General features: G+C 42.9%; 2 protein-coding genes across 5 annotated transcripts in view; one reads left to right on the top strand and one right to left on the bottom strand.

Annotated features, from left to right (window-relative positions):
* The window catches only part of naa15a (N-alpha-acetyltransferase 15, NatA auxiliary subunit a), a 54,906-nt gene extending 53,921 nt beyond the window's left edge, over window positions 1–985 (bottom strand). The window contains exon 1 of one of the 2 annotated variants that reach the window (XM_060927267.1): window positions 739–985. In XM_060927267.1, the coding sequence (XP_060783250.1) occupies window positions 739–792 (54 nt within the window). In that variant the 5' untranslated portion in view covers window positions 793–985. The remainder of the gene's footprint in view (window positions 1–738) is intronic. The other variant, XM_060927269.1, reaches the window with a different exon arrangement.
* A 6,177-nt stretch (window positions 986–7,162) lies between these two features.
* ndufc1 (NADH:ubiquinone oxidoreductase subunit C1) lies at window positions 7,163–11,451 on the top strand. Of its 3 annotated transcripts, XR_009655194.1 has the most exons (5): window positions 7,163–7,272; window positions 9,762–9,865; window positions 10,005–10,077; window positions 11,128–11,186; window positions 11,371–11,451. XR_009655194.1 is itself a non-coding variant. In XM_060927270.1 (4 exons), the coding sequence occupies exons 1-3, from the start codon at window positions 7,227–7,229 to the stop codon at window positions 10,065–10,067; spliced, it is 213 nt and encodes a 70-aa protein (XP_060783253.1). In that variant the 5' UTR covers window positions 7,163–7,226; the 3' UTR covers window positions 10,068–10,077; window positions 11,371–11,451. The 3 variants fall into 3 exon arrangements, 2 of the variants coding, with proteins under 2 accessions (XP_060783253.1, XP_060783254.1); XM_060927270.1 differs by lacking the exon at window positions 11,128–11,186; XM_060927271.1 differs by lacking the exon at window positions 11,128–11,186 and having other exon boundaries at window positions 10,005–10,106.
* Window positions 11,452–15,968: the final 4,517 nt, after the last annotated feature.

Here is a 15,968-nt window from a genome sequence, read left to right as displayed (position 1 = left end):
AATAGAAAATAGGAGAATTGCATTGATCTTGCTCCTGAATTTACCCATGATATGCACTTTAACACCTAATCCCAGTGGTATAAGAGGAATAAAACACATCAGGCTGTCCTTGGTCTTGCTTCATCACAGCACCCAGTTGTTGATTAATTTCCTCCAACACCACACTTCCAAGTGTTTTATTCTTCACTTATTTTCTATTCTGGTTAAACTCTATTCTCTCTGTAAGATGATTTGATATGCAAATCAACAGGAGGAGTCGATGAATATGCAAATTAGCTTATGACAAAATAGCCTAAAATGTCTTCTTGAGAATGCATTTTCCTACTTTAACCAAAAACAGGATAATAAAAAGTTGTATTACATTCTAATAACGTATATACTGCCTTCACTTTGATGTTTAGGTTTAGATTAGACAACTTGCTGACATGTTCCAATTACAGAGTTGCTTGACTAACCCCATGGCCCAATTCCAAACCGCTCTCTATTGCCTACATAGGGGAAATAATTAGCGCGTGCAAGGCCGCATTTCATCCCCTATGTAGTGCACTGATACAGGGAACAGGACAGTAATTCGAACTCCGCCCCTCGACTCCTGCACTGACTTCATTTTTCGGTCTAAATAAATAAAGAAGGCATTCCTGTTGACTTCCGCTGAGTTTAACCGGGTTAGTTAACGAGTCCTGAACCGATAAGTCGCTCCTGGTGTTGTTAGTTTTGCTAAAACATGCCAGAACTTACCAATATTCTCTTAAAGAGAGCGTTCTCTTTGGGCGGCAGTGTTACTGAGGGCATTGCTGTCACTGCTCTCACTGTGCTATCAACATTAATAAATCAGAGCTGGGCTGAGAGGAGGTTAAATAAAATGATAATCCTGTTCCGGACTGTGTTCTGGTAAATTACCCCCTCAAACTTCACTGTCTTTTGGATCAGGAGTCTTCACGTGGTGACGGAACCAACATGGCGGCCTCGGCTTTTCTCCGGGACAACCTACCGTCTGCGCATGCGCACCGAGTCGAGCTTCTCTTCCGGGTTAACTCGTAAAACTGCAGTGAAATTGTTGTTGTTGTTATTTTCAGTTTTTGGCAGCACATCATAAATACTACTAGATTAATATTACAACAACAACAACAACAGTGCGACCCTGTTTCCAAAAAATATTGGACGCTGTATAAAACAGTAAATAAAAACACAATGTGATTTGCAAATCATGGAACCCTGATATTTCAAGAACAAGAGCACTTTATTTATCACACGAGTGAAATTCCTCCTCTGTATTTAACCCATCTGAAGCACTGAACACACGCACACACATATCCAGAGCAGTGGGCGGCTATGCTACAGCGCCCAGGAAGCAGTTGATGGTTAGGTGTCTTGCTCAAGGGTACTTCAGGCTATGGCCGCCCTATGTTAACCTAACTGCATCTTTGGACACGGGGAGAACATGCAAATTCCACACAGAAAGGCCTTCATCAGCCGCCGGGCTCAAACTCAGAACCTCCTTGCTGTGAGGCGGGATCCATCCATTATCTGTAGCTGCTTATCCTGTTCTACAGGGTCACAGGCAAGCTGGAGCCTATCCCAGCTGACTATGGGCGAGAGGCGGGGTACACCCTGGTTATCACAGGGCTGACACATAGACACAGACAACCATTCACACTCACATTCACACCTATGGCCAATTTAGAGTCACCAGTTAACCTAACCTGCATGTCTTTGGACTGTGGGGGAAACCGGAGCACCCGGAGGAAACCCACGCGGACACGGGGAGAACATGCAAACTCCACACAGAAAGGCCTCCGTCAGCCGCCGGGCTCAATCTCAGAACCTCCTTGCTGTGAGGCGGCATCCATCCATCCATCCATCCATCCATTATCTGTAGCCGCTTATCCTGTTCTACAGGGTCGCGGGCAAGCTGGAGCCTATCTCAGCTGACTATGGGCGAGAGGCGGAGTACACCCTGGACAAGTCACCAGGTCATCACAGGGCTGACACATAGAGACAAACAACCATTCACACTCATATTCAAGTCAACTTTATTGTCAAATATGCTATACATGCTTGACATACAGCACAGATGAAATTTCAGTCCTCTCTGACCCACGGTGCAAACAGGCAATGCAATAAATAAAAATAGAATAATTGAAAGAAACAATATAAACAGTATAAACACTCTAGATAAGAACTAGACATAGACTAAACACTCATATATATATATATATATATATATATATATACACACAGGGCGGAACGGTGGTGTAGTGGTTAGCGCTGTCGCCTCACAGCAAGAAGGTCCTGGGTTCGAGCCCCGTGGCTGGCGAGGGCCTTTCTGTGTGGAGTTTGCATGTTCTCCCCGTGTCCGCGTGGGTTTCCTCCGGGTGCTCCGGTTTCCCCCACAGTCCAAAGACATGCAGGTTAGGTTAACTGGTGACTCTAAATTGAGCGTAGGTGTGAATGTGAGTGTGAATGGTTGTCTGTGTCTATGTGTCAGCCCTGTGATGACCTGGCGACTTGTCCAGGGTGTACCCCGCCTTTCGCCCGTAGTCAGCTGGGATAGGCTCCAGCTTGCCTGCGACCCTGTAGAAGGATAAAGCGGCTAGAGATAATGAGATGAGATGAGATATATACACACACACACACACATAAATTGGTGCAAATAAACAGCCAAGGGCACTTGAGGTATAGCAGGTAAACATGAAATAAGCAGTATAAACAATAAACTAATAGCTGTTAAGGTGAGGTCGTGCGGAATAGTGCAAATGAGCGAGGTAAAGTGAAATGCGCAGTCCCTGAGTTGAGTGTGTTAATGAACATTGGGAGTATGTGTGTGTATGTGTGTGTTGGGGGGGGGGAACTGTGAGGGTGACATGTCAGATGCTGCAGGGGGGTGTGCCAGCAGAATCTGTGGCAAGAGGCAGAGGGGCAGAACAGGGAGGGAGTTGAGCCTCCTGACCACCTGGTGAAAGAAACTGTCCTTGAGCCTGCTGGTTTTGGCCCGGAGACTCCGCAGTCTCCTCCCCGACGGCAGCAGACTGAAGAGGCTGTGAGATGGGTGGGTGGGGTCAACCGCAATCCTGATGGCTTTGCGGGTGAGGCGGGAGTTATAGATATCCATAAGAGAAGGGAGAGAGACACCAATGATCCTCTCAGCTGCTCTCACGATGCGCTGCAGAGTCTTGCAGCAGGACACGGTGCAGGCGCCGTACCACACGGTGATGCAGCTGGTCAGGATGTTCTCGATGGTGCCTCTGTAGAATTCACACCTACGGTCAATTTAGAGCCACCAATTAGCCTAACCTGCATGTCTTTGGACTGTGGGGGAAACCGGAGCACCCAGAGGAAACCCACGCGGACACGGGGAGAACATGCAAACTCCACACAGAAAGGCCTCCGTCGGCCGCCGGGCTCAAACTCAGAACCTCCTTGCTGTGAGGTGGCAGTGCATTGAAAAAAGTACGAAGATATCACCCATCAGGATCATAGTCTCATGGAAGAGGAAAAGACAACGTATCAAATGTTGAAACCAGAAATTTTATTGTTTTTTTTAAATACTATATATGTTCATTTTGAATTTGCCAGCAACACGATTCAAAGAAAGTTGGCACAAGGGCATGTTTACCACTGTGATACATCACCTCTACTTTTAACAACACTGTAAATGTTTGGGAACTGAGGAGACCAATCCAAAACCATCTGAGGATGGATATTCAAAATGGAGGAGGAAATGAAGACCTGACCTGGGGTACAGTCCAGAAGCTGACCAAGAACAGCTTCTCGTGGAGGACCTTCATTGCTGCCCTACATGCCAGGAGGCAAAATGGGCAGTGTTCGGTTTTGATCTGTCTGTACCAAAGAAGTTTGAATTGACAAAGTATGATCTAGGAATGCAGAGCTCTGCTGCCTAGAAGATTCTGCCTCATGGATTGATCCAGAAGCAGTCACTGACACAGACACAGCTGTTCAGACATGTTTCTCAGTTTATTGTAGGACAAACATGAGTATATATTCACATTCAAGAGTGTGTTGTAGCTATGTGATTGCATGATGATGATGTGATTGACAAAGCTAAGTTATCGATGTATGACAAGGTAACAGAAACATGTGATGAAGCATAACATCACTGGTTTAGACTACACTACTTTATGAAATAAGAGAGGCATTATGTACCATTACATCACCCATCAGGATCATAGTCTTATGAAGAGAAGAAAGACATTACTGGTCAACATAACCTTCATTACGCAGAGAGCAGAATGTGTGAGTGAAGATAAATCTCAAGGATTTAACTTAACCAAAACAAGTAGCAATCAGAACAACCTGTTCCAGTTCCAAGCATCCATCCATTATCTGTAGCCGCTTATCCTATTCTACAGGGTTGCAGGTAAGCTGGAGCCTATCCCAGCTGACTATGGGCGAAAGGCAGGGTACACCCTGGACAAGTCGCCAGGTTAATCGCAGGGCTGACACAGAGACAAACAACCATTCACACCTACGGTCAATTTAGAGCCACCAATTAACCTAACCTGCATGTCTTTGGACTGTGGGGGAAACCGGCGCAAACCCACACAGACACAGGGAGAACATGCAAACTCCACACAGAAAGGCCCTCGCTGGCCACTGGGCTCGAACCCAGAACCTTCTTGCTGTGAAGCGACAGTGCTAACCACTACACCACTGTGCTGCCCCAGTTCCAAGGATGCCAGAGAAATATTTTTATCAGGTTGTAAGTAAGTTGATGATTTCTTACAAGAACATTATATTGCCAGAAGTATATGGGCACCTGACCATCACACCCATATGTGATTCTTCCCCAAACTGTTGCCACAAAGTTAGAAACATCCAATTGTATAGAATGTCTTTGTATGCTGGACTGGAGTATTATAGTCTCCCTTCACTTGAACTAAGAGGCCCGAACCTGTTCCAACACGACAATGCTCCTGTGTACAAAGTGAGCTTCATGAAGCTGTGAAGGAAACCCGGTTTGCCAAGGTTGGCGTAGAAGAACTTCAGTGTCCTGCACAGATCCCTGACCTCAACCCCATTGAATACCTTTGGGATAAACTTGAACACCAACTGCACCCCAGACCTCCTTGACATCCCAACATCACTGTCTGATCTCACTAATGCTCGTGTAGCTGAATGACAGCCACGTGACACTTTAAAATCTAGTGGAAATCCTTCCAGAATAGTGGAGGTTATTATAACAGCAAATCTGGAAAGGGATGTTCAACAAGGACATATAGGTGTGATGTAATGGTCAGATGTCCAAAAACCTTTGGTGATATAGTGTATATTAGGGTTTAAGAAGACGTCCTATTCAGATAAAACCCTGAAGAGGAACGAGTAACGTTTGTCTGGAACTGGTTCTGAAATTTCAAGAAGTAAATCACCAGAATGGGGGCGGCACGGTGGTGTAGTGGTTAGCGCTGTCGCCTCACAGCAAGAAGGTCCGGGTTCGAGCCCTGTGGCCGGCAAGGGCCTTTCTGTGTGGAGTTTGCATGTTCTCCCCGTGTCTGCGTGGGTTTCCTCCGGGTGCTCCGGTTTCCCCCACAGTCCAAAGACATGCAGGTTAGGTTAACTGGTGACTCTAAATTGACCGTAGGTGTGAATGTGAGTGTGAATGGTTGTCTGTGTCTATGTGTCAGCCCTGTGATGACCTGGCGACTTGTCCAGGGTGTACCCCGCCTTTCACCCGTAGTCAGCTGGGATAGGCTCCAGCTTGCCTGCGACCCTGTAGAACAGGATAAAGCGGCTAGAGATAATGAGATGAAATCACCAGAATGTTATTGCTAGAATGAGCCTGAAAGCTGAAGCAATCTGTGAAATACACATGAATGGGTTGTAAAAAGTTAGAGAATTTCATCTGGACTCTATGACTACGTTCAGACTGCACCCTGAAACGACCCATATCTGATTTTTTTGCCCATATGCGACCTGTATCCGATTTGTTATTGACGACCCAGGCCGCTTGGATATGTGGTCCTAATTCCGATGCATATCCATTATTTTCACATGCGACTGCAGTCTGACCGGACAGGTCGCATTCATGCGACCTACATGTCATCAACAAGAGACAAACGTCACTATTCTGCGTTGGCTAATCCCGCCTCTTTGGTGGAAAACAACAACATTTGTACAGTTTTCAGAATTTAAATAGACTTTTATAGAATTGATCAAGGCGGCACGGTGGTGTAGTGGTTAGCGCTGTTGCCTCACAGCAAGAAGGTCCTGGGTTCGAGCCCCATGGCCGGCGAGGGCCTTTCTGTGTGGAGTTTGCATGTTCTCCCCATGTCCGCGTGGGTTTCCTCCGGGTGCTCCGGTTTCCCCCACAGTCCAAAGACGTGCAGGTTAGGTTAACTGGTGACTCTAAATTGACCGTAGGTGTGAATGTGAGTGTGAATGGTTGTCTGTGTCTATGTGTCAGCCCTGTGATGACCTGGCGACTTGTCCAGGGTGTACCCCGCCTTTCGCCCGTAGTCAGCTGGGATAGGATCCAGCTTGCCTGCGACCCTGTAGAAGGATAAAGCGGCTAGAGATAATGAGATGAGATGAGAATTGATCAAGCTAATGGTGGATTTGGTAGGGACCTGGATGTTAAACCATCCTGTATTACAAGATTATAAGATTGTTCTGGAAATTTCCAGTAATTTGACACCTTCGGTCTCATTAGTCTGCTGCCCACATTAATCAGATTATTGTGTGAGTTCCGCCGCCGCCACAAAAACCACATCGCCAGGCCTCGCCTCATCTCCATGCTTTACTTGCAAACTTGAAGAGTGTGCTTTTTTTTTTGTTTACGTATTACGTAGATGTGCTTATTATGTGTCAATTTGCGCATGCGGGACACTTTTGGGTCGTTTTCCGTTCATATTGGAGATCGCATACAAGTCTCATATAATTGGTAATGTGAACGGCCTAACAAAAAAATCGGATTTCACAACAAATCGGATATGGGTCGTTTCAGGTTGCAGTCTGAACGTAGTGTATCTTTTTAGGTTAGTTTATTCATCCAGTTAGATATGAAAACATTACTTGAGGTCTTATAACTTCATATTTCTTCTTATCCACGTCACCTATTTTGAAACCATTACTTTTTTGTACTCGTTTTTAACATTATTTGGGATGCTAATCGATTGCTCGGTGTGTGTTTGAGTGTCTGACTTCATTCAGGCAAGTTTAATCGGACACAGATCTCATCGAGCAGCGCGTTCTTCTGCTTCTGGGTCAAAATGTCTCTCGGTCGGTTATTACTGCGAGCTACAACTTTAAATAAGAGTAAGTATTAATATGTGGGTAGTGTTTAGGATGGGGATATTTTGGTATTTTTTTAACCGAAGTGAAATATTTGTAAATGTTTCCATTTGGTCATATAGCTGACCTTAGTTTAGCCTGTTAGCCTAGCCTAGCTTAGCATAGGTGTTTGTGTAGCTATAAACTACAATAAAGTGTTTGTATTGTTGAATTCTTGATTCTGGTTGGTTAAAAGGTGTTGTTTATTGTCTAACAGTAGTACTCAGGTTTATAATAATAAAGAAAAATCATTAATATGGTGAAGTTTTTTAGTGTAAGGAGATGTTTATTCAAGATTTATGGAAGGAGTCTCCAGTGTCAGGGCTTAAGAAGAAGCAACTTTTATTTTTGTCCCATGTACACTAGCGTTCAAAAGTTTGGGGTCACTTTGAAATGTCCTTATTTTTGAAAGAAAAGCACTGTTATTTTCAATGAAGATCACTTTAAAGGAACAGTCCACCGTACTTCCATAATGAAATATGTTCTTATCTGAATTGAGACGAGTTGCTCCGTACCTCTCCGAGCTTTGCGCGACCTCCCAGTCAGTCAGACGCAGTCAGACGCGCTGTCACTCTTGTTAGCAATGTAGCTAGGCTCAGTATGGCCAATGGTATTTTTTGGGGCTGTAGTTAGATGCGACCAAACTCTTCCACGTTTTTCCTGTTTACATAGGTTTATATGACCAGTGACATGAAACAAGTTCAGTTACACAAATTGAAACGTAGCGATTTTCTATGCTATGGAAAGTCCGCACTATAATGACAGGCGTACTAACACCTTCTGCGCGCTTCAGCAGCGCATTGATATCTGAGCTCCGTATCAATGCGCTGCCGAAGCGCGCAGAAGGTGTTAGTACGCCTGTCATTATAGTGCGGACTTTCCATAGCATAGAAAATCGCTACGTTTCAATTTGTGTAACTGAACTTGTTTCATGTCACTGGTCATATAAACCTATGTAAACAGGAAAAACGTGGAAGAGTTTGGTCGCATCTAACTACAGCCCCAAAAAATACCATTGGCCATGCTGAGCCTAGCTACATTGCTAACAGGAGTGACAGCGCGTCTGACTGCGTCTGACTGACTGGGAGGTCGCGCAAAGCTCGGAGAGGTACGGAGCAGCTCGTCTCAATTCAGATAAGAGCATATTTCATTATGGAAGTACGGTGGACTGTTCCTTTAAACTAATCAGAAATCCACTCTATACATTGCTAATGTGGTAAATGACTATTCTAGCTGCAAATGTCTGGTTTTTGGTGCAATATCTCCATAAGTGTATAGTGGCCCATTTCCAGCAACTCTCACTCCAGTGTTCTAATGGTACAATGTGTTTGCTCATTGCCTCAGAAGGCTAATGGATGATTAGAAAACCCTTGTACAATCATGTTAGCACAGCTGAAAACAGTTGAGCTCTTTAGAGAAGCTATAAAACTGACCTTCCTTTGAGCAGATTGAGTTTCTGGAGCATCACATTTGTGGGGTCGATTAAATGCTCAAAATGGCCAGAAAAACGTCTTGACTATATTTTCTATTCATTTTACAACTTATGGTGGTAAATAAAAGTGTGACTTTTCATGGAAAACACAAAATTGTCTGGGTGACCCCAAACTTTTGAACGGTAGTGTACACTCAAGCACAGTGAAATCCCTCCTCTTCATTTAACTTACTCTACATTCACACTGCAGGCTGAAGTGACTCAAATCCGATTTTTTCGCCCATATGTGACCTGTATCCGATCTTTTATTGACAATATGAACGACACAGATCCGATTTTTTCAAATCCGACCCAGGCCGTTTGGATATGTGGTCCTAATTCCGATTCCTATCCGATCTGTTCATATTCGACTTCAGTCTGAACCGCCAGGTCGCTTTCATCGGACTTACACGTCATCAACAAGCCACAAACGCCACTATTCTGCGCTGAAGTAGGCGGCGGGTCTCTCAAAAAAAGTTACAACAACATGGCTTTGATGTTCCTTTGAACGGAGGTTGCAGTCACTACCCCGCAGAACGCCTGAGCCAAAACCCTTGCCCTCTTCCTTCTCAACCTCCTCCTTAACATCAGGCTATTGTGCATGTTCTGGCTCCGTCGCAACAACTGCATCATCGCCAGGTACTCCATGCTGGCTACTGTCATACACAGGAAACTTTAGGTTACTTCCGTAAACACTGGCCATGCTCACTGCGTGTGACGTCGTCGTATCCTGCAATGCGCATGCGGAACACTTTTAGGTCGCTTTTCGTTCATACTGAGGATCACATACAAGTCGCATATATTTGTTAATGTGAACGACCTCACAAAAAAATCGGATTTCACAAAAAAATCGGAATTGAGCATTAAGCCTTGCAGTGTGAACGTAGTGTTAATCTTCATCTGCTTTGCTGTAGGATTCCTCCATCTTGCCTTGTATACTTTTCATCCAACCGTGATATGAAGATTAATGTGAACTCTGCTTTTTTTTTTTCTCCCCCGCCAGCCGTGAGCAGAAACGCTTTCACTGCGACCAAGCCAGATCCCTCCAAACCCAACATGCTTCGAGTGGGTCTGGCTTTCGGGACCACAGCTGTCCTGTGGACGATGGTAATGATCCCGGACGGACTTGTCCTATTTCTGTTCCTGTATATATTGCGATTTTTGTAAAGTTATAAATTGCTGAGAGTTGTTGGATTGAATTACCTCGGGGGGGAAAAAATTTGCTCGCTCTCTCTCTCTTTGTCAGCTCTTTAAACAACACTGGAGTGACGTAGAGGAATACAAAGCAAGAAACGGCCTGGAGGAATGAGTCGTAACGGGTAAACAACACTTAAGGCCTTACATGTGTGTGAGTCCACCAGATTTTCGTACCAGATGCTCAGATTATGGATTTTGAGTTCTACCTGCTGCATTACACAACCAAGCCTTTGTATGCAGCAAATACAAACCAAAGTAAAACTGGACTGAGGGAAGTTACAGTAAATCTGACATGAAATCCTGTGAACGCAGCCCAAAATGGTCCACTTTCCAGGCACTGATTACAGATGATCCAGAACCCATCATTGAGTCCATCAGGAGACAATCTCGACTGTAGATTATTGGCAAATTTCCCAGATTTGTTGAGCAACAGACTACGAAATCCTGCTCGGAAGGTCAAGATAACACGTGGTGAATGTTGTGCGAAAACCGCGCTCGCACGATCGACGCATTTTCACTACAAATCAAAATGTCAGTTGCTGATTTTTATGGCCGAAGGAAGATCTATACTTGTCTCAGTCGTAGATGATGTGAAAAGTGGTAAATGTGTCCTGTAGGGGGCGCTATTGAGGTGCTTATTCGTCGATGGTTACTGGATCAGCCGGTGAAAATGGTGCAGAATATCGCCGTTTCTACGTGTTCTGGTCCAAAAACCCCGTGGTATGACGCGCACACACGGCACGGCATGAATAAACAATTAAACAATTGATGAATTTACCGTAACGTTAACGTTCACATTAAATGTGTGCGAGCATTCTGCAACAATAATTGCGTGATTATGAAGTCAACAAGTGACGATGAGCTGGTGCTTTTTTCTTTTGCAAAATAAGAAAATGTAAGCGAGAACATGAGGAGTTTCACTGCTTGGGTTAGAAGTTGTCGAGACTGATAGCTCGCTGCACTACCAAGCAAAGTAGGCTCCAGACTGTGGACTGTACACACACCGATTTCATTGCCAAGCTCCTCTCCTATTTTTTTTTCCAAATGTTGCCTTTAAAGTAGGACTGTTGAAGTTGACACAATTATGACGCGTCAACGCAAATTCCTTTTAACGCCGTTAATTGTTTTGATACGTGATTAACGCATGCACGTTCTGTGCCCCTCCCCAATAGTTTAGGAAATCAGGAAGTGTCCTAGAGCAAGTGAGCGATATAGCGAATAGCTGGTCAACGTAAGTCGCGATAAAGTGCACTTATGTACAGAATCAACTTGTATTGTCTCATTCTGATTGTTTACATAAAATGTGTATTTTTATATGCTTTTGATGGTCCAGTTTGAATATTTTTGTTTTTTTATGATTATTCTATGTATAAGAATAATGCAGCTAATTACTTTTTTTTTTCTTCTTCTTGCAGATTCCCCCCCCATACCTGTGCACTTCACTGCTTTGGTGTCGTCTATAATGATGTATAATAAAGATGTACATGTGTTAATTACTTCTTTGTCTATTGGACGTCATTACACACATTTTACCTTTTTTTTTTAAAGATTTTTTTTGGGCTTTTTCACCTTTATTGGATAGGACAGTGTAGAGACAGGAAATGAGCGGGAGAGAGAGACGGGGAGGGACCAGGAAATGACCTCGGGTCGGAATCGAACCCGGGTTTCCGGATTTATTAGCCTGGCAAGCCAGACTAAATGTGAATATTTAGTCTGGCCTCGATCCGTAGACATTTCCGAAGCGGGTGGGAGGAACAAACCGCTGTCTTTCAAACTGTCTCTGTGCGTATAGGCCAACGCTCTGACCAATCAGCGCAACAGTGACTGTGACGTAGTCAGAGCGACAGAAAGCAGTGGGGGAGGCCTTGAAATAAATAATTTTTCAAAATGCGTATTAATTAATAAACAGGTTCTAGATATTAAGAAGTTTGGAGTCTGTACCACATACACTCATTTTTTTTTCCAAGTGTTTTTCAAGGGTTTGCTTAAACTGTTTTTGAGAGTTTTTATTTAGTGGTGTTTGGTGAAATAATTTCCCTTAAATTTAAAATAACGGGAAAATAAGAAACAATCAAAAAGTAATGTTTCAAAGCTGTTTATTAATTCTTCGTACTGCACAAACTAGCCCCATCCTTTTGGCTACGAGCGGAGCCAGCTGGTAGATCAGACTTTTGCCATAGCCGGTCGGCAAAACAGCGAAAACGTCCTTCTTGAAAAGGAATGAGCGGAGAGCCTCTTCCTGCTCATGTTTCAACGAAAACTCCAAGTCTAATTCTTCTAAAACTGATTCCAAAGCGGAGTCAAACGGGCGCTGTTCACTAGCCGTAGCCATCTTTCCTGCTGTGCTTTCTCCAGCGTCGCGCAGCCTTGTCGTCACTCCTGCAAAAGCCCGCCCAAAGAATCCAAACAAAAACCTTGCGTTGTGATTGGCGGGCACGATTTGATGCCCGGGGTGTTTTTGTTTATATGGTGTGAGGCTAGACCCACTCGCTAGGCAAAAATATTTTTGGCCGCTAGGCAGGTGGGTCTAGTTCACTAGGCTACGGATTTATGGTATGGCGCCTTATCCACCTGAGCCACGACGCCCCTCAGATTTGACCTTTAGTGTAAATGATTAGCGTGCATCTCTAGGAGGCTGATAAATGAAAGGGAAAAATGCTGGGGGAGGAGGGGGTTATGATTAGGGTTATTCATTTTTACTCTTATGGTTTAGATCCACTTTTGTAGATCTGAAGTGTCCTTGCAACTCAATCCTTCAGTTCTCCTGAGTGATCACCTTTATCCTGCGATGAAACGTTTCTCTCCTCTTGGGATAAGGATGTAAAATGTGTAAAATAGGATTATATCTGCTTTATTTCTCATTTTTACATCGCAGTAATGTATAAACCTCGTAGTGAGGCTCTGGTGTAGATCAGTACCAGGTGAGAGTCCAGTACGGTTTAGTAATTAAACTGCTTAAATTCAACCTTCAGACAGGTTTTGTGGGTCTGAGTTCACACTGACTGACTGACTTGCTTATTTTACTTACTTAATTTACTTTACTTACTTTAATTTATTTAATTACTTTATTTACTTACTTTCGTACTTTATTTACTTACTTAACTTACTTTTTCTTTCTTTCTTTCTTTCTTACTTTACTTACTTTTCTTTTTTACTTTATTTACTTACTTTCTTTACTTTATTTACTTACTTTCTTTCTTACTTTATTTACTTTATTTGCTTACTTACTTTTTCTTTCTTTCTTACTTTATTTACTTTTTCTTACTTTCTTTATTTACTTACTTTATTTGCTTACTTTTTCTTACTTTACTTATTTTATTTTCTTACTTTCTTTCTTTATTTGCTTACTCTTTTTCTTTCTTTCTTTCTTTCTAACTTTTACTTACTTTTATTTTTTACTTTATTTACTTACTTTCTTTACTTAATTTATTTACTTTCTTACTTTATTTGCTTACTTACTTTTCTTACTTTCTTACTTTTTCTTACTTTATTTGCTTACTTTACTTACTTTCTTTCTTACTTTATTTACTTTATTTGCTTACTTTTTTTACTTACTTTACTCACTTTATTTTCTTACTTTCTTTCTTACTTTACTTACTTTATTTTCTTACTTTCTTACTGACTTACTTTATTTTATTGATCCCAAGCTGAGAAATTTTTTTTACAGCAGCAAGTTATCAGACACGAAAAGAAAAAGACGCACTGTACAGCAAAGAATTAATAAAAAAAAAAACATCCCAAGAACAAGCCAACTCTATAATATATGGATAAAAATGTAACGATAAAAAATATATCCCTGTATGTGCTTGGTACAGGGCGACATGGTGGTGTAGTGGTTAGTGCTGTTGCCTCACAGCAAGAAGGCCCGGGTTCGAGCCCCGTGGCCGGCGAGGGCCTTTCTGTGCGGAGTTTGCATGTTCTCCCCGTGTCCGCGTGGGTTTCCTCCGGGTGCTCCGGTTTCCCCCACAGTCCAAAGACATGCAGGTTAGGTTAACTGGTGACTCTAAATTGAGCGTAGGTGTGAATGTGAGTGTGAATGGTTGTCTGTGTCTATGTGTCAGCCCTGTGATGACCTGGTGACTTGTCCAGGGTGTACCCCGCCTTTCGCCCGTAGTCAGCTGGGATAGGCTCCAGCTTGCCTGCGACCCTGTAGAACAGGATAAAGCGGCTACAGATAATGAGATGAGATGTGCTTGGTACATGTGGATGTGCATTATTAGTGCTAAAAACAAGAATTATGATGAATGAAAATAAAAACTGTGCAAAAGTGACAGTATTGAACAAAAGATTAAATAAAAAAAAAACACATCCTATATTTGTCGGGTCTTTGTGCTGTTATTACTCAGAATGGGGGAATCACAGCACCATGGAGGTTTTCCTATAAACACAGGTGAAGTTCAAGTACGTATCACTGATGATATATTCAATAAATTATAAAAAATAAAAAAAAACCTCCAAGGATGAATGCATGTTTTAGTGTTCACACGTTATATATTTTTGAGGATTTTAAAATTTGTTTAAATGATGAACTCTAAAATGTGAAATTCTAAAGAAGTATAAGCGAAACCAAAACTTTATTAAACTGAAAAGGGTTAGAAATCAAATCAAATCAAGTTTATTTGTATAGCGCTTTTAACAATAAACATTGTCGCAAAGCAGCTTTACAGAATTTGAACGACTTAAAACATGAGCTAATTTTATCCCTAATCTATCCCCAATGAGCAAGCCTGTGGCGACGGTGGCAAGGAAAAACTCCCTCAGACGACATGAGGAAGAAACCTCGAGAGGAACCAGACTCAAAAGGGAACCCATCCTCATTTGGGCAACAACAGACAGCCTGACTATAATATTAACAGTTTTAACAGGTATAACCCTCAACTGTCCTCATGGGGCCGTCCTTCACAGGAGCGGTGCGATAAAACTCCGACCAGACACAGGGCACCAGGATGGATCAAGCAGGTCCCAGGGGCAGAAGAGGCCAGCATCTCAATCCCAGGATCAACATGTAACTCAGAGGGACAGATTGGGGGGGAGAGAGAGAAAGAAAACACAGGTTGTTAGGTATGCCCTAAAAATGACAAGTATTAAATCTGTGTGGTAGGCTCGCAGAGACGAGAGTCTTTACATCAGGCATAACACACAACAATGGCATGTTAATATGGTAAAATATATCATGACCTGCTCTGGCTGGATGCTTGATTGGGTGATGGGAGCACACTCCTCAGCAATGATGAGATGCAGATGGGACCCTTAGGGCTGGCCAAGACAATTCAGTTACATTTCACCGGGTCTGGGACATGCGACAGAATGTCTGACGGCCGATTCCCTGCAGGCTACGATAGCCAGTCGAGGTCTCCACCCTCTCCACCAAAAGATTTCCTGTTGACTCCATGTAACTCAGAGGGACAGATTTGGGGTGGGGGGGGAAGGAAAGAAAAGAAAACAAAGAAATCAATTTTTATCGGCATTATCTAATTCTGACTACTACACACGCTTTGCCCCACATGCACACTTTCTGTAGATCATGTAAAAATAAAGATTTTGCACCACGAGGTCTCATGTCTGATCTGGTTTTCGTCGGTGCCCCTTTGCTCCAGCTGATCAAGCACACTTTGCATTTTCTCTGTGGAAATGCAGTCTAGTTCCAGCCTGTGCTTTCTTTTTCGCATCATTATGGCATTTATATGCTACACAATGACGCATACTTATTTAAAAACTGATAAATTCGGTAAATACTTGTAAAACAAGCAAAACTATGATATAAACAGCTGAGTTGCTCCAAGCGAGCACTACCTGATGTCATCGCATACATCACAACTACACTGAAGCCCATTGGGCATTTTAAAGAAAATTAGTTTTTCTCTAGCACTATTTGGTCTCTGAAAATGAACGTTTGATTTTTGAAATCTGTGACTACTTTTACTTAAAATAAGTTTGAGAATAAATCTGCTGAAGGATCCCTTTAATGGAAAGAGTCCAAAAGCTTTATCGCTCACTTTATCTGTCACATATT

Source organism: Neoarius graeffei, chromosome 8 (genome assembly GCF_027579695.1).
Source record: "Neoarius graeffei isolate fNeoGra1 chromosome 8, fNeoGra1.pri, whole genome shotgun sequence".
Taxonomy (NCBI): Eukaryota; Metazoa; Chordata; class Actinopteri; order Siluriformes; family Ariidae; genus Neoarius; species Neoarius graeffei.
Note: the sequence above shows the minus strand (reverse complement) of the source record. Positions and strands in the feature narration are given on the sequence as shown.

Bases quoted from the DNA above. Each gene is read 5' to 3' on its own strand.
- ndufc1 (XM_060927270.1), top strand. From the start codon at position 7,227: ATGTCTCTCGGTCGGTTATTACTGCGAGCTACAACTTTAAATAAGA. The intron at 7,273-9,761 runs GTAAGTATTAAT...CTCCCCCGCCAG, and splicing joins AGCTACAACTTTAAATAAGA to CCGTGAGCAGAAACGCTTTC. The intron at 9,866-10,004 runs GTAATGATCCCG...TCTCTTTGTCAG, and splicing joins CAGCTGTCCTGTGGACGATG to CTCTTTAAACAACACTGGAG.